The following is a 27907-nucleotide window of genomic DNA, read 5'->3' as shown; positions in this document are numbered from 1 at the left end:
GACACTTAAAGAGGGTTAAAAAGTGTGTGTGTGTGTGTGTGTGTGTGTGTGTGTGTGAGAGAGAGAGAGAGAGCAAGAGAGAGAGACCTCAGAGAGCTCAAGGTTCAATGGTTCACATTGAGATGCTCTTCTTTTTCAATCAAGCTACATTTTATATTCCTGCTGGCAAATGGCTTTATTCAACTTGTTTGTTTTTGTCTCAACAATCCATTCATGTCCATAAATCCAGGAGAATGGCATTGATACCAAGACCCTAAACATATTCCCAAAAGAAATCAAGACAGAACTCAACACACACACACACTCCCACACACACGCCGCACACACAACATTTACATCTCAATTTGGGATCTCACTGCAATTCTTCCATGGACGAGATACAATCATCAAATGACTGGAGCAGATAGAGATTGATCTTTGACCCACACTGTTTCAATAAACATCAAGATCATACATTAATTTCCAGCAGCAGTAGATTTGTGGGAGGATAAAAACGTAAGCTGCTCTCCAAATTGGATTACTGAATTCACACTGGCAGAGTACTCCAGCCCACTAGTAACAAACATCATTTCAATGTCTATTCCACGTTGGCTCAATGTTATTTAATTGAAATGACGTGGAAATAACGTTAATTCAACCAGTCGTGCCCAGTGGGATGAGATTGAAACCCACAGTCAGTGGACTATACCAACTAGTCAGCAAATATTACAATATTTGTGCAAGAGATGTAAATACGGTTTGAAAGATTAAAGGGGCAACCTGGCATTTAAACATCAACAAATACAATGGAATCATCTTAGCTAGGCTAAATAGTTAGTTGACATATTTAATGTCAATTCATCATTTTATGTTCCATGGATCGATCAATTACATGACAATGACAAGCAATACGATTTTAGTTCACTGAGAATATAACGCTTTCTATTTAGAAAAACAGAAGCTCTTCACTGTATTTCTTAAAACCTCTTTATAATCTATGTATTGTTCAGCCTTTTGGTCTTTGTTCATTTAATCCATAGCCTTGGTAATGCAGCTCACAATGCTCACAGGAACATATTTGTTTTTCTGTTCAGATATACTTGTCAATCTTCCTTAATCTTCATCAAACACACCAACATGAGGACTGTTGGAAGACAGCCATAAGTCATGAATCATGACATGTGAAACACTGCAGCAGTAGCACATTCTTATCATCTGTAAGAAGAACCCTTCATTATTTTATAGTACAATCGAAGGTGTTTGCAAATGAATTGTACAAACATATATTAATCATTGGCACATTCGCCAAATACAACAGGTGTTTGAAATGCTTACTTATGAGCACTTATCCAACAATGCAATTTTTTTTTAAGTAAGAAAAATTTGCTAAATAAACTAAAGGAAAAATAGTAACACAATCAAATATCAATAACGAGGCTAAATACAAGGGCTACTGGTACCAAGTCAATGTATAGGGGTACGGGTTAGTCAAGGTAGTTGAGGTAATATGTACATTTAGGTAGGGGTAAAGTGAATACGCATAGATAATAAACAGAGAGTAGCAGCTGCGCATGTGAAGAGTAAAGGAATGTGAATGTATGTGAATGTATGTGCGTGTGTGTGTGGCGTCAATATGCATGTGTGTGTGTGTGTGTGTGTGTGTGTGTGTGTGTGTGTGTGTTTTCTCTTTGTGTCCATGTGTGTGTCAGTGTAGTATATGTGAATGTGTGGTTAGAGTCCAGTGAGTGTACATCGAGCATATGCAAAAAATGAATACAAATAAAATAAGGGAGTTAATGAAAGTAGTCTGGGTAGCCATTTCATTAACTGTTTAGCAGTCTTTTGGCTTGGGGGTAGAAGCTGTTAAGGAGCCTTTGTTCCCAGACTTGGTGCTCCGGTACTGCTTCCGGTGCGGTAGCTGAGAGAACAGTCTAAGACTTGGGTGGCTGGAGTCTTTGACAATTTTTGGGCCTTCCTCTGACACCGCCTGGTATAGAGGTCCCAGTGATGTTCTGGGCCCTACACACTACCCTCTGTAGCGCCTTGTGGTCAGATGCCGAGCAGTTGCCATACCAAGCGGTGATGCAACCAGTCAGGATGCTCTCGATGGTGCAGCTGTAGAACTTTTTGAGGATCTGAGGTCCCAAGCCAAATCTTTTCAGCCTCCTATTGTCACGTCCTGACCAGTATAAGGGTTATTTGTTATTGTAGTTTGGTCAGGACGTGGCAGAGGGTATTTGTTTTATGTGGTTCGGGGTGGTGTTTTTTGTAGAAGGGTATTTGATTTAGGTATTCCGGGGTTTTTGGGCACTGTTCCTTGTAATGTATTTCTATGTTTAGTCTAGTTAGTGGTATTTCTATGTTTAGGTTAATGGGGGGTTGGACTGTCAATTGGAGGCAGGTGCTTTCTCGTTGCCTCTGATTGAGAGTCCTATATATGGGTATGTGTTTGGTTTAGTGTTTGTGGGAGATTGTCTCTTGTTTTGCGTGTGTGAGCCTTACAAGACTGTTTGGTTGTTTGTGTGTTTTTCCGTGTTTATTATTTTGGTGTTCACTTTATTTTTATAAATAAATATCAAGATGAGCATCCACATCCCTGCTGCGTTTTGGTCCTCCTTTCCCGACGACAACCGTGACAGAATCTCCCACCACAAACGGACCAAGCAGCGGAGGAAGGAGCAACAGGTGGACTTTAAGGAGCAAAGGGATTTCGAGATGGACTGGCGGGAGAAATGGACCTGGGAGGAAATTCTGGACGGGGCTGGACCTGGGCACCAGGCTGGGGAATACCGTCGCCCAAGGGAGGAAATCGAGGCAGCCAAGGCGGAGAGGCGGATGTACGAGGCCTTGTACGCGCAGAGGGAGAAGCACGAGAGACACCCCCAATAAAAAAAATTGGGGGGGCACACGGGTAGTTTGGCTGGGCCAAGGACGAGCCATAAGCCAGCTACCCGTGTTTATATGGAGGACCCTATGGAGTGGAGGGCGCCGTGTTTTGCTGAAGGGCGCACAATCTCGCCCATACGCATGCACAGCCCAGTTCGCCCTGTACTAGCACCCTGCTCGTACAGGGCTACTAGTTCCATCCAGCCAGGACGGGTTGTGCAGGAGGTGAGATCAAGACCGCCTGTGCGCCTCCATGGCCTGGTGTTTCCAGTTCCTGTCTTTCATGCGGACCCGGAAGTGCGAAACCCCAGTCTGGCACGTCCAGTACCAGCACCACGCACCAGGCTTCCAGTGCGTCAGCCCAGTCCGACTCATCCTGTTCCCGCTCCCCGCACTAGCCCTGAGGTGCGTGTCCCCAGTCTGGCACGTCCAGTACCAGCACCATGCACCAGGCTTCCAGTGCGTCAGCCCAGTCTGACTTGTCCTGTTCCCGCTCCCCGCACTAGCCCTGAGGTGCGTGTCCCCAGTCTGGCACGTCCAGTACCAGCACCACGCACCAGGCTTCCAGTGTGTCAACCCAGTCCGACTCTGCCTGTTCCCGCTCCCCGCACTAGCCCTGAGGTGCGTGTCCCCAGTCTGGCACGTCCCGTACCAGCACCACGCACCAGGCTTCCAGTGTGTCAACCCAGTCCGACTCGGCCTGTTCCCGCTCCCCGCACTAGCCCTGAGGTGCGTGTCCCCAGGCTGATACCTCCAGTACCAGCACCACGCATCAGGCTTCCAGTGCGTCAGCCCAGCCTCGAGAATCCGGCAACAGTGTGCAGTCCAGAGTATCCGGCAACAGTGTCCAGTCAGGAGTCGCCAGAGCCGCCCGCCAGTCAGGAGTCGCCAGAGCCGCCCGCCAGTCAGGAGTCGCCAGAGCCGCCCGCCAGTCAGGAGTCGCCAGAGCAGCCCGCCAGTCAGGAGTCGCCAGAGCCGCCCGCCAGTCAGGAGTCGCCAGAGCCGCCCGCCAGTCAGGAGTCGCCAGAGCCGCCCGCCAGTCAGGAGCCGCCAGAGCCGCCCGCCAGTCAGGAGCCGCCAGAGCCGCCCGCCAGTCAGGAGCCGCCAGAGCCGCCCGCCAGTCAGGAGCCGCCAGAGCCGCCCGCCAGTCAGGAGCCGCCAGAGCCGCCCGCCAGTCAGGAGCCGCCAGAGCCGCCCGCCAGTCAGGAGCCGCCAGAGCCGCCCGCCAGTCAGGAGCCGCCCGCCAGTCAGGAGCCGCCAGAGCCGCCCGCCAGTCAGGAGCCGCCAGAGCCGCCCGCCAGTCAGGATCAGCCAGAGTGGCCCGTCTGCCCGGATCAGCCAGAGTGGCCCGTCTGCCCGGATCAGCCAGAGTGGCCCGTCTGCCCGGATCAGCCAGAGTGGCCCGTCTGCCCGGATCAGCCAGAGTGGCCCGTCGCGCCGGATCTGCCAGAGTGGCCCGCCGCGCCGGATCTGCCAGAGTGGCCCGCCGCGCCGGATCTGCCAGAGTGGCCCGCCGCGCCGGATCTGCCAGAGTGGCCCGCCGCGCCGGATCTGCCAGAGTGGCCCGCCGCGCCGGATCTGCCAGAGTGGCCCGCCGCGCCGGATCTGCCAGAGTGGCCCGCCTGCCCGAAGCTGCCAGAGTGGCCCGCCGACCCGGAACCGAGGGGGTCTGCCTGTGACCCGGAACCGAGGGGGTCTGCCTGTGACCCGGAACCAAAGAAGTCTAGCAGCAACCCGGAACTGAGTAAGTCTATTAATGATCCAGAACTAAATATAAGTAACTGTGTTTCAAATGAGTCTGCCGACAGTGTGGAATGGAAGAGGTCTGCCCAAGATCCGGAACGAGGGGAGTCTGCCTACGGCCCGAAACGAATTAAGTCTGTCTGCATTCTGGAGGACAGTAGGCCGGAGCCTGAACCACCACCTGTATAGGTGGGTTGGGGAGGGTGGGTATAGCACAAGTGCCGTCGGTGACGGCAGCCACCCTCCCTTCCCTCCCTTTAGTTTAGGGGGATTTTTTTGTTGTTTTGGGTTTTGTTTATTTATGAGGTGCATCCGGGGTCTGCACCTTTGGGGGGGGGGTATTGTCATGTCCTGACCAGTAAAAGGGTTATTTGTTATTGTAGTTTGGTCAGGACGTGGCAGAGGGTATTTGTTTTATGTGGTTCGGGGTGGTGTTTTTTGTAGAAGGGTATTTGATTTAGGTATTCCGGGGTTTTTGGGCACTGTTCCTTGTAATGTATTTCTATGTTTAGTCTAGTTAGTGGTATTTCTATGTTTAGGTTAATGGGGTCGGACTCTCAATTGGAGGCAGGTGCTTTCTTGTTGCCTCTGATTGAGAGTCCTATATATGGGTATGTGTTTGGTTAAGTGTTTGTGGGAGATTGTCTCTTGTTTTGCGTGTGTGAGCCTTACAAGACTGTTTGGTTGTTTGTGTGTTTTTCCGTGTTTATTATTTTGGTGTTCACTTTATTTTTATAAATAAATATCAAGATGAGCATCCACATCCCTGCTGCGTTTTGGTCCTCCTTTCCCGACGACAACCGTGACACCTATCTTGGTGTGTTTTGACTATGATAGGTCCTTAGTGATGTGGACACCAAGGAACTTGAAGCTCTCGATCCGCTGCGCTACAGCCGTGTCAATGTGAATGGGGATGTGCTCTGCTTTCCTTTTTCAGTAGTCCACGATCAACTCCTTTGTCTATCTCAAGTTGAGGGAGAGGTTGTTGTCGTGTCACTACATTGCCAGATCTCTGACCTACTCCCTGATACAGTTCTGGATATATATTCTAAACAAGTGATTTGTACATTTTTTTCATTTACAATTTAACCATTTAGCAGATGTAATAAAGTCTGTGTGAGCTTTGTGGAGGAGTCAGGCGCAGGACAGCAGATATGAGTAAAAAATGTATTTACTCAAAATACAAACAAATTCAACGCAATAATGCGAGCCCACAATAACGGACCGTATTACATACAAACAATTACTCACAAACAAACATGGGGGAACAGAGGTTTAAATAATGAACAAGTAATTGGGGAATTGAAACCAGGTGTGTAAGACAAAGACAAAACAAATGGAAAATGAATCGGCGATGGCTAGAAGGCCGGTGACGTTGAACGCCCGAACGCCGCCCGAACAAGAAGAGGGACCGACTTCGGCGGAAGCCGTGACAGCAGAAGCTCTTGTTCAGAGCAACTTATAGGAGCAATTTGAGTTAAGTGCCTTGCTCAAGGCCACAGGGCCACAATTGTACCAAGTCAATTCAGGGATTGGAATCAGCGACCTTTCGGTTATAGGCCCAACACTCTTAACCACTGGACTACCTGCCGCCCTAACAAGTAATACTGACATAGGATAACTGTGTTGGCTTCCTTCCCAAAAGAAGTTGCTACTGTATAGAAGGAACTAAAAAGAAAGGGACAGACTCGGGCAGCCCAGTGACAGGGTTGAGGGAACCGTTCCTGCTGAAGAACTTGGTGAAGGCCTCTTCTAGTACATCCTGCTCTGGCCCACCTCGCTGATAAAGCCCAGTTGGACCAGCTCAACAGACAGTTCCTGTATATTCTCATGGGTAACAAATCACAGCTTACAGTGCATTCAGAAAGTATTCACACCTTGACTTTTTCCACATTTTGTTGTGTTACAGCCTGAATTTAAAATGGATTACATTAAGATGTTGTGGCACTGGCCTACACACTGTACCCCATAATGTCAAAGGGGAACCATGTTTTTAGAAATGTTTACAAATTAATAAAAAATGAAAAGCTGAAATGTCTTGAGTCAATAAGTTTTCAACCTTTTGTCAATAATAGTGTTTAACATAATCTCTGTACCCCACACAATTATCTGTCAGGTCCCTCAGTTGAGCAGTGAATTTCAAACACAGATTCAACTACAAAGACCAGGGAGGTTTTCCAATGCCTCGCGAAGAAGGGAACTTATTGGTAGATGGGTAAAAATAAAAAGCAGACATTGAATATCCCTTTGAGCATGGTGAAGTTATGAATTACACTTTGGGATGGTGTATCAATACACCCAGTCACTACAAATATACAGGTGTCTTTCCTAACTCAGTTGCTGGCGAGGAAATCAAATAAAGTTTTAATCAAATTAAATGTTATTGGTGGTATACATATGTTTAGCAGATATTATTGTGGGTGTAGCAAAATGCTTGTATAACGTGAGGGAGTAATGGTGAGGCCAATGGTGACTTTAAAACATTTGCAGAGTTTAATGGCTGTGATAAGAGAAAACTGAGGATGGATCAACAACATTGTAGCTACTCCACAATACTAACCTAATTGACAGAGTGAAAAGAAGGAAGCTTTCACAGAATAAAAATATTCCAAAACACGCATCCTGTTTGCAATAAGACACTAAAGTAAAACTGCAAAAAATGTGGCAAAGAAATTAACTTTATGTCCTGAATACACAGCGTTATGTTTGGAGCAAACACAACACATCTCTGAGTACCACTCTTCATATTTTCAAGCATGGTGGTGGCTGCACAATGTTATAGGTATGCTTGTCTGGCAAGGACTAGGGAGTTTTTTTTAGGATTAAAAGAAATGGAATAGAGCTAAGCACAGGCAAAATCATAGAGGAAAACCTAGTTCAGTCTGCTTTCCAACAGACACTGGGAGACAAATTCAATAACCGAAAACACAAGGCCAAATATACACTGGAGTTGCTTACCAAGATGACGTTGAATGTTCCTGAGTGTCCGAGTTACAGTTTTGACTTCAATCGTCTTGAATATGTATGGCAAGACTTGAAAATGGCTGTCTAGTAATGATCAACAGCCAACATGACAGAGCTTGAAGAATAACATTTTTTAAAAAAGTGCAAATATTGTACAATCCAGGTGTACAAAGCTTTTAGAGACTTACCCTGTAATCGCTGCCAAAGGTGATTCTAACATGTATTGACACAGGGGTGTGAATACTTCTGTGAATGAAATATTTTTGTATTTCTTTTTTTTTTTTTATGTGCTAAAATGTCTAAAAACATGTTTTCACTCTGTCATTATGGGTTATTGTTTGTAAATGGGTGATAAAACAATCTATTTAATCAATTTTGAATTCATGCTGTAACACAACAAAATGTGGAATGAGTAAAGGGGTATGAATACTTTCTGAAGGCACTGTAGGTGTCTGTTCAGTTTGTCCTCCAGCTTCCACAGTAGTGTCAGATGATGTTTTGCACTCTCCTCCACCGGCTCAATATTACACTGCATCTGAACAACCTTGCATGTCTGTAGTTTAGCCAGCCTGGTCTCACAGACTAGACGTAACATAGTAAATGTAAATCCAGGACACTAAAATTAGTATGATATGTTGTGTTTGGTATGGTTACATAAGACAGAAGGTTACTAAAGGGCAGACCGAACGCGAGAGGGCAGACCGAACGCTAGGTTGTAGATACCATTCCCGACATCCTCCAGGAACTTCTCCAGTTCCAAGTCAGGAAACTGAAACAGCTTGACCTGCACGCCCGCCTTTATCGCAAAGATGATGAGGTTGGGGTTCATGTTCTTAGTGATCTCCTCTAAGGCATTCTCAGGGATCATATGCTGGTGGCTAACGACACAGTGTGCAGCTAGCAGCTTCAACAGGGGCACCTAAAACAGAGCCTGGTGGAAAAGCAGCTCTCTGGCTGTAGGCCTCTTAAACAGGTCAGCCTCGAGAAACTTCTGAATAAACTCCCTCTGTAGGGGATCTTCCAGTGACTGTATGACATTGTTGATGCCCTCCTGAAATTGGAAGATTCTCAGTTTCCCTGGATCTCCAACACTGCCATCTCCAAGGCACACATCCCAAAGGAGTAGATATCCACTGCAGTGGTGACATCTACAACAGTTCCATATTCAGGGGTGAAGAAGCGCAGGTTTTTCTGTTCCTTTCTGCAGGTCTTCACACGGTTGTTGATGGTGTCTGGAGCCACTGATACTATCTTGATGAGGCCGTTGTGTTGGATGAAGATGGTGTCACAGGTCAAATGAACTCAATGCATTTTGCAGCAGAGGAACAGTGTGTGCCTCAATCCCTCTCCTTCGAATCAAAAAGTTTCTCATTCCACATATGAAAATGTAATATCCAAATGTACTACCGCCATTGTCCCTGATACCTCTAATCAAGAAAGCTGCTTATGCAGAGTAAGTCTACGTCACGAATGGCAGCCCATTCCCTATAGGGCTCCCCATAGGGCTCTGGTCAAAAGTAGTGCACTATCGGGAATAGGGTGCCATTTGGAATGCACCCTAAGAGACAGCGATCCAGGCTTCTTCTCCTGGCTTACTTTTGGGGATATCTTTATCAAATGTCCACTGTCACAAATTCAAGTAGACTCCGCCAGGTGACACGATCATTTATTTTCATGTGTCTGATTTGCCTGGCGTTGTGAGAGCCATTTGTGATGGAAGCTGTGAAATACAGTTTCCTTAAGGTCAGGAAGATTTCAGAGTGTAAGGGCTGTCTTCGTCGTCAGATGAAACAGAGAAGTCATCGTCAGAAAAGGTGGACCAATACGCAGCGGAGGATGAAAATGATATTGAAATGACAAGACATCCACATTGACAATTGATACAGTGGGAAAATAAATGACACTGTCATTTCCAAGAACTATATTACATTTCAAAATAACCCTTATTCATTTCAGCCATTGCAGTAGAATACGTTATGTGAGTACCTGGAACTGACTGGTAACCTCAATGCATGTAGTAATTGAGGACTTATGTGTTCTCTTCATATATTTTCTCAAAAAACGTAATTAACACAAGGCTGAATCCTTGAATAATGCTATTCCTGTATGTAATACATAGTGTTGCTGAAATGCCGTGACATATTACCATTATTTTTACAAGCTACAAACTAGTTTACCCTTTCAAAAAATTCTGAGAAATGCGTTAGGATGACCCCCTATCCCAGCAGATAAAACGTAACTTCCAGGAAAGCATTTTGCTGTACTAGTCTTTGAACAAAATATGAGATGATCCTCACTGAAAATACATCTGTTCAACCAAAGGAATTTATTTTTTGAGAGAAAGGGGCCTTGCAAATACGACACTTTAGAGTATGACTAAAAGCTCTTGGACAGAAGAGAGTGAGGTTGGGAGCCATGGTGGATGCCCTATGCTCCCAAGGGGGCCAAGAGGATTAAGTCAAGTCAGAGTATGACTCAGTAATCATCAGTAATGAAGCAATACAGAATAAAAGTGCACCAATCAATTATAGACATCTATGGATATGATGACTGCTAAACAGTTGAAAGACCTGTGCTTCAATCGGCTTCCTGTTGTTTGTGTATCTGTTGAACTTATTTGAACCGAGGACCTATCATGCATCATATCCACTATGTAAATCACTGTGGAAACATTTTGGGCTGTATTAACAAGGTTTGACTTCTCCTTTGCTTTCTCCTCTGATTAGCTGTAATTAGTGTTTAGAGCTCATAGATCCTTGACATCCCTCAGGCTACCCAGAAGACTACAAACCGAGACTGAGACCCAGCATTTCCACTCACATCAGTTACAGCTTGTACATGCATTTCAGGACATACACAGAGTAGCCTATATTTACCTACATTACAGGATAGAGGGTAGGCAATATATCGCTATACGTCATATTCATATGGCACAGCATATGATTGTTCACAGTGCTGGGGGCGGTTGTTGGGTATGCCACTGAGTGGGAGTGGCTCGAGTCTCCGCCGAGCCGCAGTGCTGTGATTGTTGCTCACATACTCCACTCTACAAAGTTTGGCGAGCCATAACCTTCTGCAATCCAACAGCAAATATATTTTCGTTCAGCAAAAATTCCATATTCTACAAACACAAAAAAGGAACAGAAGGAACTAATATCCAGAGGGTAAGTTACCGAGGGCCCTGATGGGTGAAATTACGCATTATGCATTACGGTTTAATTGTTAATATCACATTAAAAACAGGATTGATTTAACCTGTATATATATATGCATTTGAACGGCATATAATAAAAAGTTGGTTTAATTTACAAACTATAATCTTTTGACGCATATCTTCAACTTTCTTACTGTTATTTTTTCTTCTTCTTACGGGCTTACTTCACGCATAGCCAACAGCCAGTCAAACGCATATGCCCTTTTCCCCTTTTCGTTAGGTGGTCAAACGTAACCAAAAATGGAAGCCACCCCGGTTGAAATTTTCAAAGACGATAAGTGCCTCTTGGCGCTCGCCGAGGACTGTTATATGAATTCTACTGCGCAGTCTGGATTTGCAGCAGGTCACAATCTGACTTTGGACTCTGACGGGGAAGATGAGTCAATGTCCCCAATAATCCCCATTATCACAGCTGTGTACTCCGTGGTGTTTGTGGTGGGCTTGGTGGGCAACTGCCTCGTCATGTATGTTATCATCAGGTAAGGTTTATTATAATTGATTGCACACTCATCTCAATATTGCATTGATATCAATTGTCAATATATAGGCTATTGCTAAAGAGTTTAGGCAAATGAAGGGTTACACCAAGTATGCTAAAAATACAACATTTCAGTAAAATGCCCATGCATACACCTACATTTTCGCACACAAAATTCAACTAAAAAGTGAAGATTTTTTAAACATTTGCAACACTTGTGAGCCACCCAGTGGCAGGTGCATGTTTAAACCTAATAGTACATTTACAATCACTATATGATTTGTTAGGATTGATTATTTTTGTTTCAATCATAACATACTGTACAGTTCTATTGGAGGGAAAATCCTTGTTGACTTTTGGGCCTTTTTACAATTGGAACGCGACATCTGTTGGGGCAATGTTTAAAGGTGTTCTAAATGTGTAAATTAAATGTGTCAAGCCTATGAGAAATAGTGTTCTTTGGGCAGAGAGAAAGCGTTTTAATTGCATTTAAAACCAGTGGCGCTCTATCATGTTAATAGGGTTGCTTGCACCTCGTTGGGTTTTATTTATGGTGTGTAAAACAGATAAAATACTTCTAGTGTCATGCGCAGTGCACCAACGCCTCACAAAGTACCCCAGACTAGAGACAATTACCTCAAATTAGATTGATTGCACATTATCTTCCGGTGAGCAGAATTCCGTATTTTAGATGGACGTCCGCGTCAGAACATGCTCATTGGGCTGTCATCCACAGCTATCAGAGCTGTGATTTATTGTAGTGCAGGCCTAGATTCAATCAGATCGAGCGTTAACCATTGATAATCAGCATTGGCCGACATCCGCATAGCAGATGTTTTGGCTGTGTTGGAGCTGACATATCGATGAGTGGCTGCTTTTGTTTGTCACAAACCACTCCCTTCCTTATTTTCCCTACCGCGTTGTATTTTCAAAACGGCAATGGTAAATGTAGGGTAATCTAGGGGGTAATCTATCGAAGATAGGAATAATGACTGTGAAATGGGAGCATGTCCAAGGTATTGATCCAAAAAAGCAACAGGCTCAACAAACTTCTAGTGGATCATGTGTATGGTAACTGACCAATAGTCTATAACACTATACTGTATGTACAATGCTTTCGGAAAGTATTCAGACCCCTTCTCTTATTCTACAATTCTACGTTACAACCTTATTCTAAAATGGATTAAATACATTTCCTCATCAATGTACACAAAATACCCCGTGATGACAAAGCGAAAACAGGTTTTTAGAAATGTTTGCAAATTCATTAAAAATAAAAAACAGAAAAACCTTATTTAAATAAGTATTCAGACCCTTTTCTATGAGACAAAATTGAGCTCAGGTGCATCCTGTTTCCATTGATCATCCTTCAGATGTTTCTACAGCTTGATTGGAGTCCACCTGTGTTAAATTCAATTCATTGGACATGATTTGGAAAGGCACACACCTGCCTATACAGGGTCCCACAGTTGACGGCGCATGTCAGAGCAAAACCGAAGCCATGAGGTCGAGGGAATTGTCCGAAGAGCTCCGAGACGGGATTGTGTTGAGGCGCAGATCTGGGGAAGGGTACCAAACATGTCTGCAGCATTGAAGGTCCCAAAGAACACAGTGGCCTCCATCATTCTTCAATGGAAGAAGTTTGGAACCACCAAGACTCTTCCTATAGCTGGACCCCAGCCAAACTGAACAATCGGGGGAGAAGGGCCTTGGTCAGGGAGGTGACCAAGAACCCGATGGTCACGCTGACAGAGCTCCAGAGTTCTGTGGAGATGGGAGAACCTTCCAGAAGGACAACCATCTCTGCAGCACTCCACCAATCAGGCCTTTATGGTAGAGTGGCCAGATGGAATCCATTCCTCAGTAAAAGGCACATGACAGCCCGCTTGGAGTTTGCCAAAAGGCACCTAAAGGACTCTCAGACCATGAGAAACAAGATTCTCTGGTCTGATGAAACCAAGATTGAACTCTTTGGCCTGAATGCCAAGCATCACGTCTGGAGGAAACCTTGCACCATCCCTACGGTGAAGCATGGTGGTGGCAGCATCATGCTGTGGGGATGTATTTCAGGGACTGGGAGACTGGTCAGGGTTAGAGGTAAAGATGAATGGTGCAAAGTACAAAGTGATCCTTGATGAGCACGTGAAGCTGTGGAGCTGAGCAGACGTTGACAAACCGAGCTCTTCAAAGTTATTCCATTATTACCTAAATAAAAACGTTGAAACAATACTCTAACATTGGCTGATAAATTGTCAAGTATTTACCTTCCCAAAGAGCCATGGACCTCCGGCCGAGAGGCAAGAAGGACGACCTAAACGTCGTTGATTCACAAGATAACGCTACAGCTAGCAAGATTAGCATTGGCCCTCATAACTCAGACGACAGTTCCAGACTGTTGCTCTCGGCAGCCTCTTGCGAGCCTGCCGACATGCTTGCTACTCTCCTCCGGGAAATTCAGGATGGTAACAAAGAGCAGACGTAGCAATATCCGTGTGGTGGGATTGAAAGAAGACAGCGAGGGCCGTGACCCGGTCCATTTCTTCACTCAATGGATCCCGGATGTCCTAGGCATAATCAACTTCACCAAGCCATTGGAAATCGAACGCGCCCACAGAACATCAGCTACGAAACCCCGGCCAGATGAGCCCCCACGGGCCGTCCTGATCAGGTTCCTCTGTTTCCAGGACAGAGAGAAGATACTGCAACTCGCAAGAGCCTGAAGGGGACATCACCATCGATGGCAAGAGGGTCAGCCTTTTCCCGGATATGAGCGCGGATCTCGCCAGATGTCGCAAGCAGTTCAGACCTGCCGCCAAAGCACTGAAGGAGAAGAACATCACCGGATACCTCATCCACCCTGCGCGGATGAAAGTTCAGTACAATGGCCGAAGCCATCTCTTCAACACACCGGAAGAAGTGCTCACTTTTCTCAAAGAACTGAACCACGTCTGAATCAGGAGGGTCTCTCTGGGGGATAAGATACAGTTTGTTTGTTTTTTCTTTTGCGTGCTGTCCTGGGACTGAACTGCTGATATCTTCTTGGAATTTGGATCTGTTTACCCCACTATCCGGTCGCTGTATTTGATTTGTACATTTTCAACGAACCGTTTTTTCCCGGGTGAGTCCTATTACATTTACAGGAGAAAATATTTTGATTTAGTCAATATCCACTGGGCGAAGAAAATTAGTGGGCTTAGGCCCACTGCTTTCCCCCCCATTTATGTTTCTCCTCTCCTGAAAAGAGACTCAAGCAGCCCTTACTGTGGTCAGTAAATTTTCAGCCATAAATGTCTATTCACAAAGTTTGTTTTCAACTTAGAGAGCTCTCAGGTTTTAGTTTACGCCCAGGTTTAGCTAGTAAGAGTAAGGTGGAAAGCGCGCAGCAACGTATCTCTACAAGTGTATTCACGTTTGATTGTTGGGATTGTTGTTTTAGTCTGACAATCGGGGTGGGTGGGATTTCTGTTTTTTTTTCTTTTTCTATGTTTATTGTTGTTTCCTTCCTTAAGAGACACATAGGTCACTTCAGTGTTCAAACTAAAGTTGAAATATTACCTGACTATTTACATATGAGAGATTTCCATTTGGCTATATATTTGAAACCCAACCTATGCTTAATCCACTAAAATATGTCACATTCAACGTAAAAGGTCTTAACAGCACGATTAAGAGGAAAAGAGTCTATACATACCTTAAGAAATGAAAGGCTGACATTGTGTCTTTACAAGAAACACATCTTACAGCCAGTGAACACAAGAAATTGAAGAGGGAACGTGTAGGACAAGTTTTTGCATCCTCTTTTAACTCCAAAGCAAGAGGAACTGCAATTGTGATAAGTAGACACATCCCCTTCTGAGTCGGGCAGGTTTGTTTTGGTGCAGGGGCATATGTTTTCGGAATCTTGGACCTTATTGAATATTTATGCTCCTAACTTCGATGACCATATGTTAATTCAGAATGTTTTCCTTCAGGTTGCTCAAGCACCACCAGGATGGCTACTGGCTGGAGGAGATTTACATTTTTTTTAGATACAGTTCTTGATAGGTCCTCTGATAAACCCTCACTTCTTACCAAAGCCGGCAAGCTCACCATGTCATTCATGAAAGATCTTAATTTGCTAGACATCTGGAAACAGTTGCACCCACAGGATAGGGACTACTCTTTTTATTCACACCCACACAACACACACACACGCATAGATAACTTTTTACTATCGACCCAACTGTTTCATAGAGTGTTAGATATCGAGTATCTCCCCAGATTGCTTAGTGACCATTCTCCTGTGGTATTATCAATCTCCATTCCTACCAAGGTAAATGGAGCATATAGATGGAGACTAAATTCTACACTCCTGAAGCAACCTGAATTTTGTGCATTCATCAAGGAGCAGATCAATATTTTTACTTTGACAAACAAACTAGAGGTCGACCGATTAATCGGAATGGCCAATTAATTAGGGCCGATTTCAAGTTTTCATAACAATCGGTAATCTGCATTTTGGGACACCGATTTGTCGATTTTATTTTATTTTTAACTGCCTTGTTCAGGGGCAGAACGACAGATTTTTACCTCGGGGATTCGTTTTTGCAACCTTCCGGTTACTAGTCCAACGCTCTAACCACCTGCCTTACATTGCACTCCACGAGGAGCCTGCATGGCAGGCTGACTACCTGTTACACGAGGGCAGCAAGAAGCCAAGGTAAGTTGCTAGCTAGCATTAAACTTATCTTATAAAAAACAGTCAATCTTAACATAATCACTAGTTAACTACACATGGTTGATGATATTACTAGTTTATCTAGCGTGTCCTGCGTTGCATATAATCGATGCGGTGCCGGTTAATTTCTCATTGAATCACAGCCTACTTCAACAAACGGGTGATGATTTAACAAGCGCATTTGCAAAAAAAACACTAACGTTGCACCAATGTACCTAACCATAAACATCAATGCCTTTCTTTAAAATCAATACACAAGTATATATTTTTTAACCTGCATATTTAGTTAATATTGCCTGCTAACATGAATTTCTTATAACTAGGGAAATTGTGTCACTTCTCTTGCGTTCCGTGCAAGCAGTCAGGGTATATGCAGCAGTTTGGGCCGCCTGGCTCATTGCGAACTGTGTGAAGTCCATTTATTCCTAACAAAGGCCGTAATTAATTATGACATAACATTGAAGGTTGTACAATGTAACAGCAATATTTAGACTTAGGGATGCCATCCGTTAGATAAAATACGGAACGGTTCCGTATTTCACTGAAAGAATAAATGTTTTGTTTTCGAAATTATAGTTTCCAGATTCGACCATTTTAATGACCGAAGGCTCGTATTTCTGTGTGTTATTATGTTATAATTAAGTCTATGATTTGATAGAGCAGTCTGACTGAGCGATGGTAGGCACCAGCAGGCTCGTAAGCATTCATTCAAACAGCACCTTCGTGCGTTTGCCAGCAGCTCTTCGCAATGCTTCAAGCATTGTGCTGTTTATGACTTCAAGCCTATCAACTCCCGAGATTAGGCTGGTGTAACCGATGTGAAATGGCTAGCTAGTTAGCGGGGTGCGCGCTAATAGCGTTTCACACGTCACTCGGTCTGAGACTTGGAGTAGTTGTTCCCCTTGCTCTGCATGTGTAACGCTGCTTCGAGGGTGGCTGTTGTCGATGTGTTCCTGGTTCGAACCCAGGTAGGAGCGAGGAGAGGGACGGAAGCTATACTGTTACACTGGCAATACTAAAGTGCCTATAAGAACATCCGATAGTCAAAGGTATATGAAATACAAATTGTATAGAGAGAAATAGTCCTATAATTCCTATAATAACTACAACCTAAAACTTCTTACCTGGGAATATTGAAGACTCATGTTAAAAGGAACCACCAGCTTTCATATGTTCTCATGTTCTGAGCAAGGAACTTAAATGTTAGCTTTTTTACATGGCACATATTGCACTTTTACTTTCTTCTCCAACACTGTTTTTGCATTATTTAAACCAAATTGAACATGTTTCATTATTTATTTGAGGCTAAATTGATTTTATTGATATATTATATTAAGTTAAAATAAGTGTTCATTCAGTATTGTTGTAATTGTCATTATTACAAATACATTAAAAACATCGGCCGATTAATCGGTATCGGCTTTTCTGGGCCCCCAATAATCGGTATCGGCGTGGAAAAATCATAATCGGTCGACCTCTAAAACAAACCCTCCGCTCCTGACAGTTTCATTCTTTGGGACACATTGAAAGCCTATCTGAGGGGACAGATCATTTCCTATAAGTAAAGGTTGAAGAGAAAACACGGTGCGGCACTGAATGTCCTTGAATCGGAAATCTCTGAGCTAGAGAGAACCTACCAAGAGGCCTGACTAAAGACCTATACAGGCTTTTGATAAATGAAAAACTTAAATATAATACTCTGAACACATATCAGGCTGAGAGGGCCATCACTAAATCAAAACAGCATTACTACGAGCTTGGAGAGAAAGCTCACAAAGTATTGGCATGGCAACTGAAAGCAGAGGAAAGTAAGAGGACAATTAATGCTATAGAAACTCTTACTAATAAGATATCTTTCGACCCTACTGAAATGAATGATACTTTTAAGAAATACTACGAAGACCTCTACACTTCCCAATCAAGCGATTATCTATCAGAGATCAACTCCTTTCTCTCCCCTCTCAACCTCCCATGCCTGTCATAGGAAGACAGAGAGCGCCTGAGGGAACAGTTCTCAGTTCCTGAATTGATGGAGGCCATTAAATCCTTACCTTCTAATAACTCTCCTGGGGAGGATGGCAGCACTCCAGAGTTCTATAAAGAATTTAGGGAGCTGTTGGTCCCCTACCTTATGGAGGTACTTAAAAAAGCCAGGGAGGACAACTGCTTTCCAGAGTCTTTCTCTCAAGCAGTGATTACTGTAATTCACAAGAAAGGGAAAAACCCGCTAAAGTGCGCCTCCTATAGACCAATCTCTCTCCTTAACACAGATTGTAAACTGGTCACCAAGATGCTATCTAAGAGACTGAGTCTTGTCTTCTCCTGTTGGTCAACCCGGATCAGACTGGCTTCATAATTAATAGATTGTCCTCCAATAATCTCAGAAGGTTCTTTGATATAATTCACCTTGCTAACAAAACAAAATACCTGGTGTCGCAGTCTCCCTCGACGCTGAAAAGGCCTTTGATAGGGTTGAATGGCCATACCTCTTTCGCGTCTTGGAAAAGTTTGGTTTAGGTACCGTGTTTGTAAATTTAATAAAATCACTCTACAAATCTCCTAAAGCTAGGATTGCTACCAATGGGATTACTTCCTCATCTTTCCCTCTCTATAAGGGGAACAAACAAGGTTGCCCATTTAGCCCCCACCTCTTTGCCCTCGCCATCGACCCGTTGGCTGAGACTATTAGAACGTGCCCTGACAAACATGGCTTTGAGGTGGGCCCCCATACCGATAAGTTATCACTCTTTGCGGATGACCTTATCTTATTTCTAACGAACCCAGAACATTCCCTCTCTCACTTGCAGATCCTACTACAATGTTATAGTTCTTTCTCTGGATATAAGGTCAATTTTGATAAAAGCTAAATCTTACCGTTGTCTGTCTTTGACCACCATACCATCAAGCACAAGTTTCCTTTTAGATGGTCACCTATGGGCTTCACATATTTGGGCATAATGGTGGATGGTAACCTGAAGAACCTCTATAAACTCAATCTGGCCAGCTTGTTGCAAAAGGTGGAGGGTAACCTGTGTAAATGGGGATGGACTTGCCTCTCACTCTACTGGGTAGAATCAATGTAATTAAAATGAATGTCCTGCCCAGATTTCTATATTTGTTGTAATCTCTCCCTATCCCTGTTCCCGCAGCATTCTGTTCCTCTCTCGACAAGCTGACCAGACGGTTTATCTGGCACGGCAAAACCCCTAGGGTTGGCCTGTATAAACTGACACTTGATTACGGTCAAGGGGGCTTCAACCTCCCCAATTTTAGAATGTACTACTGGGTTGCACAGTCTAGGTTTCTGGCTCAGAGGTTTGACAATGGTCCCTCTCCCTCATGGTTGAACATTGAAAAGCTTGAGGTGAATGATGACACGGGGGCAGAATTGTTTTACAAATGGGACAGAAAATCTATAAAAACCATCACAGACAACCCTTTAATTATACATTCTGTCCTGGCATGGTGCAAACTGCATGAGCTGTTCAGACGAGAGGGATTTCTTTCCCCTAAAACCCCTCTATGGAACAATAGATTGATCCCTATGTTTTTCCAGAAAAGTAACTTTAGACCATGGTCTGATAAGGGGATCACTCTTCTGGAACACTGTTATGAGGAGGGAGGTCTTTTGAACAGCTGAAACAGAAATACCGCTTGTCTAACAGGGACTTCTTTAGCTACCTACAACTACGAGACTTTATCAGGGTGACTCTCAAGGGACAATGGAACCTACCTAAGATGTCACCTATTGAACAACTCTGCCACACAGACCAACCACTGTTCAATACCATTTCCTGTGTTTACGATGCTCTTATGTCAGGACTAACACTGCCTGAGCTAGATAAACCCCGACTTAGATGGGAAAATGATCTGGGTATTAATCTTGATGAGGGTCTATGGAGTGACCTATGCAGGGATGGTGTTACTTCCACATTGAACTCCAGATACAGACTGATCCAGTTTAATTTCCTCCATCAGCTCTATATCACCCCATCTAGACTGCACAAGTTCAATCCTGATATCTCCTCCCTATGTTTTAGATGTGGCTCAGATGAAGGAACATTCCTCCATTCCACTTGGCAGTGTTCAAAACTACACGGTTTCTAGCAGGGGGTATGCGATACCATATCCTCAATTCACGGGGTTGCTTTCCCTTTAGACCCGGAGGTCTGTCTACTGGGTAACTATACTAACACCAATCTTAGGCAAAGTCATACTATAAAGCTAACAGAAATATTGCTAGCGATTGCCAAGAAATGTATTGCCTTGAAATACAAATCGGATTCCTTCCTGCCATTTGCAATGTGGCTATCGGAAGTTAATAGTTGTATCCCACTGGAGAAAATCACTTACTGCTTGAGGAATAAATTAGAGACATTTTACAGAATTTGGCAACCTTTTATTGACTATATGGAGAATCTCCTCTCACATCACATTGATTGAATCTCTATATAATCCTCACATAATGTTTCACACGTAATGTATAATATGTAGAATACGGCAGGTGAACATATGAATCAATGTCTCATTATTATTATTTTTTATTTAACTTTTTTTTTTACACTTGTCTGTTACTGTCACTTTGTCATATTGTTGTCTAATATCTTTTCACTTTTGTTTTGAATGTTCTTAATTGGAAAATGCAAAAATAAAATATATATATATATAAAAATAAAAGAAACCTGCTCCAGGACACTCAGGACCTCATACTAAGGTGAAGGTTTACTGTCCAACAGGACAATGACCCTAAGCACACAGCCAAGACAACGCAGGAGTGGCTTCAGGACAAGTCTTTGAATGTCCTTGAGTGGCCCAGCCAGAGCTCAGACTTGAACACAATCAAACATCTCTGGAGAGACCTGAAAATAGCTGTGTAGCAACGCTCCCTATCCAACCTGACAGAGCTTGAGAGGATCTTTGTCACGACTTCTGCCGAAGTCGGTTCCTCTCCTTGTTCGGGTGGTGTTCGGCGGTCGACGTCACCAGTCTTCTAGCCATCGCCGATCGATTATTCATGTTCCATTTGTTTTGTCTGGTTGTCACACTCACCTGGTTTCATTTCCCTAATTACATGTTGTATATGTTCCCTCTGTTTCCCCCATGTCCTTGTCGGGAATTGTTTATTGTAAGTTTGTGTGCCTTTGTGTGACTGGTGCGTTACTGGTTTTGTGCCCACGTATTTGTTGTTTTTGTATACCGGTAGTTATGAATATTAAACGGCTCCGGCTATATACCAAGTTCTGCTCTCCTGTGCTTGACTTCCCTGCCACCAGTTACGCACTCCTGGCAATCTTTAGAGAAGAATGGGAGAAACTCCCCAAATACAGGTGTGCCAAGCTTGTAGCATCATACCTAAGAAGACTTGGCTGTAATTGCTGCCAAAGGTGCTTCAACAAAGTACAGAGTAAAGGGTCTGAATACTTATGTAAATATCATATCCGTTTTTTTTTTAATATACATTTGCTAACATTTCTTAAACCCGTTTTTGCTTTGTCATTGTGGGGTGTTGTGTGTAGATTGAACAGGAAAAAAAATCTATTCAATCCATTTTAGAATAAGGCTGTAACGTAACAAAATGTGGAAAAAGTCAAGGGGTCTGAATACCTTCCGAATGCACTGTATATATGGCTATAGCCATTTCAGATCTTAAAGATTAAGTTCTTTAAAGGGACAATCTGGGATTCAAACAACAACAAAGGGCCACCCCACCCCTTTTTGGGGTAAACAGCTGAGGAATAGGGCTCGAGAAATGTAACCACACTCATATGAAACAGAGTGATGGATGACCATCCATGAGATCAGCATTTTTGTTTTGAAGTTGAGACACCTACTGACAGTTGAATTAAACTTTTGAGACATTTATAAGTTATCTTATTTTCTTCAAGAATCAATGGCTATATTCACCGAGTGTATAAAACACTAGGGACACCTTCCTAATATTGAGTTGCACCCCCTTTTGCCCTCAGAATAGCCTCAAAGGTGTCTGAAGAGTTCCACAGGGATGCTGGCCCATGTTGACTCCAATGCTTCCCACAGTTGTGTGAAGTTGGCTGGATGTCCTTTGGGTGGTGGACCATTCTTGATATGTGAAAAACCCAGCAGCGTTGCAGTTCTTGACACACTCAAACCAGTGCGCCTGGCACCTACTACCATACCCAATTTAAAGGCACTTAAAATGATTTGTCTTGCCCATTCACCCTCTGAATGGCACACATACACAATCCACGTCTCAACTGTCTCAAGGCTTAAACATCATTATTGTCTCCTCCCTTCATCTACACTTTTTGAAGTGGATTAAATAGGTGACATCAATAAAGGATCATTGCTTTCACCTGGATTCACTTGGTCAGTCTATGTCATGGAAAGAGCATGTTTGTACACTCAGTGTATAATGTATTTAAAAGTCAAAACATGTATTTACCAATCCCAGATTGCCACTTTAAAGTATAAACCGTTTAAAGTAGATCACTTACGTGTTTGGGACACAATTTAAAAGTATGACAGCTGCTAAGCTAGCCCTGCCAAGTGTCATTTTCTCCCCTAGTTACAGATATAGTTTTTAAGAGATATCAAAAGAACTTGTATGATAATTTTGTATTACTTTTAGTCTGCCTCGTGTTGTTGGGATTATCAATAGAAATAAAAATCACCAGCTCAGATGATGGCAAGACAGACCCTTTTCCTGCGGTCGAATGACAAAATTGCCCTCTAGTGGCTTCATGGATGGAACGTTATTCATATTTTTCATAATTAATAAACATGATTTCTTTTTTAAATGCAGAAAATCCAGTATTTCTCTGTCAAACGGTTTGGTTATATTTCAGTCTTTTGTGATGTATATAAAGTGTAATATTGGGATGAAAACTCAAAATGTAATACATTTCAACTCTAATATGGTACATGTGTATTCTTTTTTTAAGACCATAACCTTGTGTGTGAGGTGTATACTTTTGTTTCAATGTAGATCTGTTTAAGACTACCAAGAAACCCTCTGTGTGACTCTGATTTAGCCCACTGCAGTAAAAGGTTTTAACAGATGGAAAAGTTTTCCATTGGGTTTCATTTCGTTTTTTCATCAGCTGTCGATAACAATAATCGCCTGGGTTCAAAAACTATTTGAAATCTTTCAAATACTTTTGGCATTTGCTCTAGTCTAGCCTTCTTCAAACCTCTCCACGGGAACCCCCAGCCATTCTATGTACAGTGCCTTCAGAAAGTATTCATACACCTTGACTTATACCACATTTTGTTGTGTTACAGCCTGAGTTCAAAATGGTTGAAATATATTTTTTATCTACACACAATACTCCATAATGATAAAGTGAAAACATGTTTTCAGAAGTGTTTGCTAATTTATTGAAAATGAAATACAGAAATACAGTATCTCATTTACATAAGTATTCACACCACTGAGTCAATGCATTTTAGAATCACTTTTGGCAGCGATTACTGCTGAGTCTTTCAGGGTAAGTCTAAGAGCGTTGCACACCTGGATTGTACAATATTTGCACATCATTTAATTAATTCCTCAAGTTCTGTCAAGTTGGTTGTTGGTCATTGCCAGAAAGCCATTTTCAAGTCTTGCCATTGATATTCAAGCCGATCTAAGTCAAAACTGTAACTAGGCCACTCTTGAACATTCAATGTCGTCTTGGTAAGCAACTCCGGTGTATATTTGGCCTTGTGTTTTAGGTTATTGTTCTGCTGAAAGGTCACCATTGGCTTCATGGTGCAATCCTTGAGCAGTTTCCTTCCTCTCCGGCAACTGAGTTAGGAAGGACGCGTGTATCTTTGCAGTGACTGGGTTTATTGATACACCATCCAAAGTGTAATTAATAACTTCACCATGCTCAAAGGGATATTCAATGTCTGTTTTTGTATTACCCATCTACCAATAGGTGCCCTTCTTTGCGAGGCATTGGAAAACCTACCCTGTCTTTGTGGTTGAAACTGCGTTTGAAATTCACTGTTCGACTAAGGGACCTTACAGATAATTGTATGTGTGGGGTACAGAGATGAGGTAGTCATTCAAAAATCATGTTAAACTATTATTGCACAAAGAGTGAGTCCATGCAACTTATTATTTGACATGCACATTTTTTTTACTACTGGTACTTATTTAGGATTGCCATAACAAAGGGGTTGAGTACCTACTGACTCAAGACATTACAGCTTCACATTTTTTATTAATTTGTAAAACATAACTCCACTTTGACATTATGGGGTATTGTGTGTAGGCCACTTGCACAAAATCTCAATTTAATAAAAATGAAATACAGGCTGTAAACAATCAAATTCAAGGGGTGTGAATAAAGTGGGCGTGGCGAAATAAGTGGGTGGATCATCGGCGATGGGTGTAACATCAACGCTCTTTGATTGGTTAGACTGTTTTGATTGAGCGGTCTTGTTTTTAGTTTCTAAATGTGATTTCATTGGTCAGTTCCTGTGTGGTGATACTGATGGTTTGTCAGGACAGTTGCAGTCACGCAAAACGGTCTCTAAATTCTGGCCATTTAGTTGTTCGCTTTCCATACACCCTCTTGTGTTGATACGCCTGTATATGTTGACACACGCATGTTCCGGCAGCCATGTTGACTTCCAGTTACCCATGAGTCAAATGTCTGGGGGTCCCTGAGGAGAGATTTGAAAAAGACTTCTCTAGTCTGCTAGATGGACGAGGTTAGCACTCGTCACTATTCTATTCTTTCCACTGTGCCATGCAGGCAAGCTCAATCAAGCCCAGATAGAGTATTTAAGATGATTTCAAAAAGTATTTAAACTCAGGTATGGACCTTACACATTCTACCCTACATTCTTTACTCTATGCTGTTTTTGAAACAGGTATACAAAGATGAAGACGGCAACCAACATTTACATATTCAACCTGGCTCTGGCCGACGCCCTGGTCACCACGACAATGCCTTTCCAGAGCACCGACTACCTGTTGAACTCGTGGCCGTTTGGCGAGGTGGTGTGTAAGGTGTTCATATCCATCGACTACTACAACATGTTCACCAGCATCTTCACCCTGACCATGATGAGTGTGGACCGCTATGTGGCCGTGTGCCACCCGGTCAAAGCCCTGGATTTCCGGACACCCATCAATGCCAAGATGATCAACGTGTGTATCTGGATGCTGTCGTCGGCAGCCGGGATACCAGCACTGCTACTGGGGGGCACCCAGACCAACAATGGTGAGAACGCACGCAGACACACACACAGTCATGAAGCACGCACACAAAAGAATGCATGCGCATGGATCCACACACGCACACATTTCCGAAGAGAACATCATGAAAATTTGATGCACAGTTTAAGCTGGTTCATTTTATGTCTCTGTTTGAGTGAATCAAAGTGCAGAAGTGCCCATCTAATCTCAGAACATAGAGGCCTAATACACCCCCATTTCAGACCTATTTTGTAGAGGGGAAGAATTATCAATCTAAGCTATGGGCTTGCCATTATCTTAAAACCATATATTATTGTTTCTAAATACAGATTAAGCTGTGAATAAGTGGGAAAAAGTGGATGTTCCCTTTTGAGTTTGACTTGCTAGCTGGCTGACTTGCTAGCTTGCTGGCACCGCAGAGTGAGAGATGAACCAGACACAAAGGGAAATGTATGTGTTCTCAGAACACTTTGTATGAGCCTAGGTACATTTCATCAGTGCTCTCTCTTTCTTGACCTCCTCTCTCCTCTCCTCTCTCTTTCTCTTCTCCAATCTCTCACCCTCTAGGCACCACGGAGTGTGCCTTACAATTCCCGGAGCCATACGTGTACTGGGACACCCTGATGAAGATCTGTGTATTTGTGTTTGCCTTCGTGGTGCCCGTGCTCATCATCACCGTGTGCTACTCCCTGATGGTGCTACGACTCAAGAGCGTGCGTCTCCTCTCGGGCTCCCGGGAGAAGGACCGCAACCTGCGACGCATCACCCGCCTGGTCGTGGTGGTGGTGGTGGTATTTGTAGTGTGCTGGACGCCCATCCACATCTTCATCCTGGTCAAGGCACTGGTGAGCGTTCCAGAGACCACCGCCGTTATGGCTGCCTACTTCTTCTGCGTTGCACTGGGCTACACCAACAGCAGTCTCAACCCCGTCCTCTATGCATTCCTGGATGAGAACTTCAAGAGGTGCTTCAGGGACTTCTGCATCCCGACAAAGCTGAAGAAGGGGGACAAGGGGTCGGGTAAAAACGACACTGTAAGGTCCGCAGAGGCCCCAGTTCCACTGGTGAACCCACACGGGACTAGAAAGCCGGCATGACTAGCCATGGAAGTGTCTTTCATTTCTCAAGTTGGAAAGGAAGACTCTAATGATCTGGGCCTAACCCAAGCGATATCAGGAATGTGAGCACAGCAGTGCTACTGTTCCTCTGTAAATAGCTCAGACTAGATGACTGGTGTTCCATTGTTTCACTTTCAGTTATTTGTTTCTATCTCACAATGGAGATTCGCTAGGATCACCTACTCTCGGAAGAACCTATCAAAAGCGGTTGTTGGAGACCGAGCCATAGAGTGGTGAATGAAGTGAGCACCTCACCTCCTTTAAAGGAGCCACTCTCCCGCCCTCTGGTTATTCTCGCCTCTCTTCCACACGAAGAGTATTACTCTCTAGCTCACCTCAGATCAACAGGATCTCTGTTTTCCTGCTTAACGGCTCAAGTGAACTGTGAAGGATATCGCTGCTGAGCGTAGGTCTTCAGACTCTGTCAAGAGGTTGAGTACTGACCGGAAGGTTTTTGTTTTGTGCAGAAATGTGTTTTCTACTTCTCTGTCTCTGTTGGTAGCTAGCTTCATGGCTAGCTATTGAAACTTGGTTAGCCAACGCTGCAAGGCTAACTTGGCTATCTCGCTGAGAGCCAAGCTAACCTCAATAGCAGATCCTACCTGCAACACGATAGCATTGCTAGCTCCCTTCTCTCGTCTAGTGCCCCCACTTGGTTTCCTTCAGCCAGCACTGAGCTAGCCACACCACACTTTCACCAAGAGGTAGCTGCTAGCTAACACCCCACTAGCCTTGGCTATGCGTACTACTGTGCTTATTATTGCTAGCTGTTAGCCACAAGGCTTCTAACTAGTTAGCTTATTACGCTGTTTACATGAGCTACTATTTCCTAGCCACCAGCTGGAAGGCTTTTAATTAGCTAGCCTATGCCATCTACACGTTGTTCTTACAAAAGGTGTTGCTTTGTCCCCCTAGCCAACCCTAGCAAGTTCCAAAAAGAAAAAAAAAAAAGGTTTTTAAGATACGAAATATCAGAACAAGCAATATCAGAAGTCTGAAATAAATAAATTTAAAAAAAATTAAATATATATATATATATATATATATATATATATATATATATATATATATATATATATATATATATATATATATATACAGTTGAAGTCAGAAGTTTACATACACCATAGCCAAATACATTTAAACTCAATTTTTCACAATTCCTGACATTTAATCCTAGAAAAAAATTCCCTGTCTTAGATTAGTTAGGATCACCACTTTATTTTAAGAATGTGAAATGTCCGAATAATAGTAGAGAGAATGATTTATTTCAGCTTTTATTTCTTCCATCACATTCCGAATGGGTCAGAAGTTTACATACACTCAAATAGTATTTGGTAGCATTGCCTTTAAATTGTTTTTAACTTGGGTCAAACGTTTCGGGTAGCCTTCCACAAGCTTCCCACAATAAGTTGGGTGAATTTTGGCTCATTCCTCCTGACAGAGCTGGTGTAACTGAGTCAGGTTTGTAGGCCTCCTTGCTCACGCACACTTTTTCAGTTCTGCCCACACACTTTCTAAAGGATTGAGGTCAGGGCTTTGTGATGGCCACTCCAATACCGTGACTTCGTTGTCCTTAAGCCATTTTGCCACAACTTTGGAAGTATGCTTGGGGTCGTTGTCCATTTGGAAGACCCAT

At 43.4% G+C, this 27907-nt stretch overlaps 1 protein-coding gene and 1 pseudogene across 1 annotated transcript; one reads left to right on the top strand and one right to left on the bottom strand.

Moving 5' to 3' along the window:
• Positions 1 to 6259: 6259 nt before the first annotated feature.
• On the bottom strand, positions 6260 to 9280 carry LOC106578712 (nuclear receptor-binding protein-like; annotated as a pseudogene).
• Positions 9281 to 10869: 1589 nt separating this feature from the next.
• On the top strand, positions 10870 to 27273 carry LOC106578691 (delta-type opioid receptor). Its single transcript, XM_014157795.3, has 3 exons — positions 10870 to 11265; positions 24823 to 25175; positions 25718 to 27273. The coding sequence occupies exons 1-3, from the start codon at positions 11027 to 11029 to the stop codon at positions 26245 to 26247; spliced, it is 1122 nt and encodes a 373-aa protein (XP_014013270.1). The 5' UTR covers positions 10870 to 11026; the 3' UTR covers positions 26248 to 27273.
• The last annotated feature ends 634 nt before the right edge of the window (positions 27274 to 27907 follow it).

The sequence above is a fragment of the Salmo salar genome, chromosome 19 (genome assembly GCF_965601325.2).
Source record: "Salmo salar chromosome 19, fSalSal1, whole genome shotgun sequence".
Lineage (NCBI taxonomy): Eukaryota > Metazoa > Chordata > Actinopteri > Salmoniformes > Salmonidae > Salmo > Salmo salar.
Note: the sequence above shows the minus strand (reverse complement) of the source record. Positions and strands in the feature narration are given on the sequence as shown.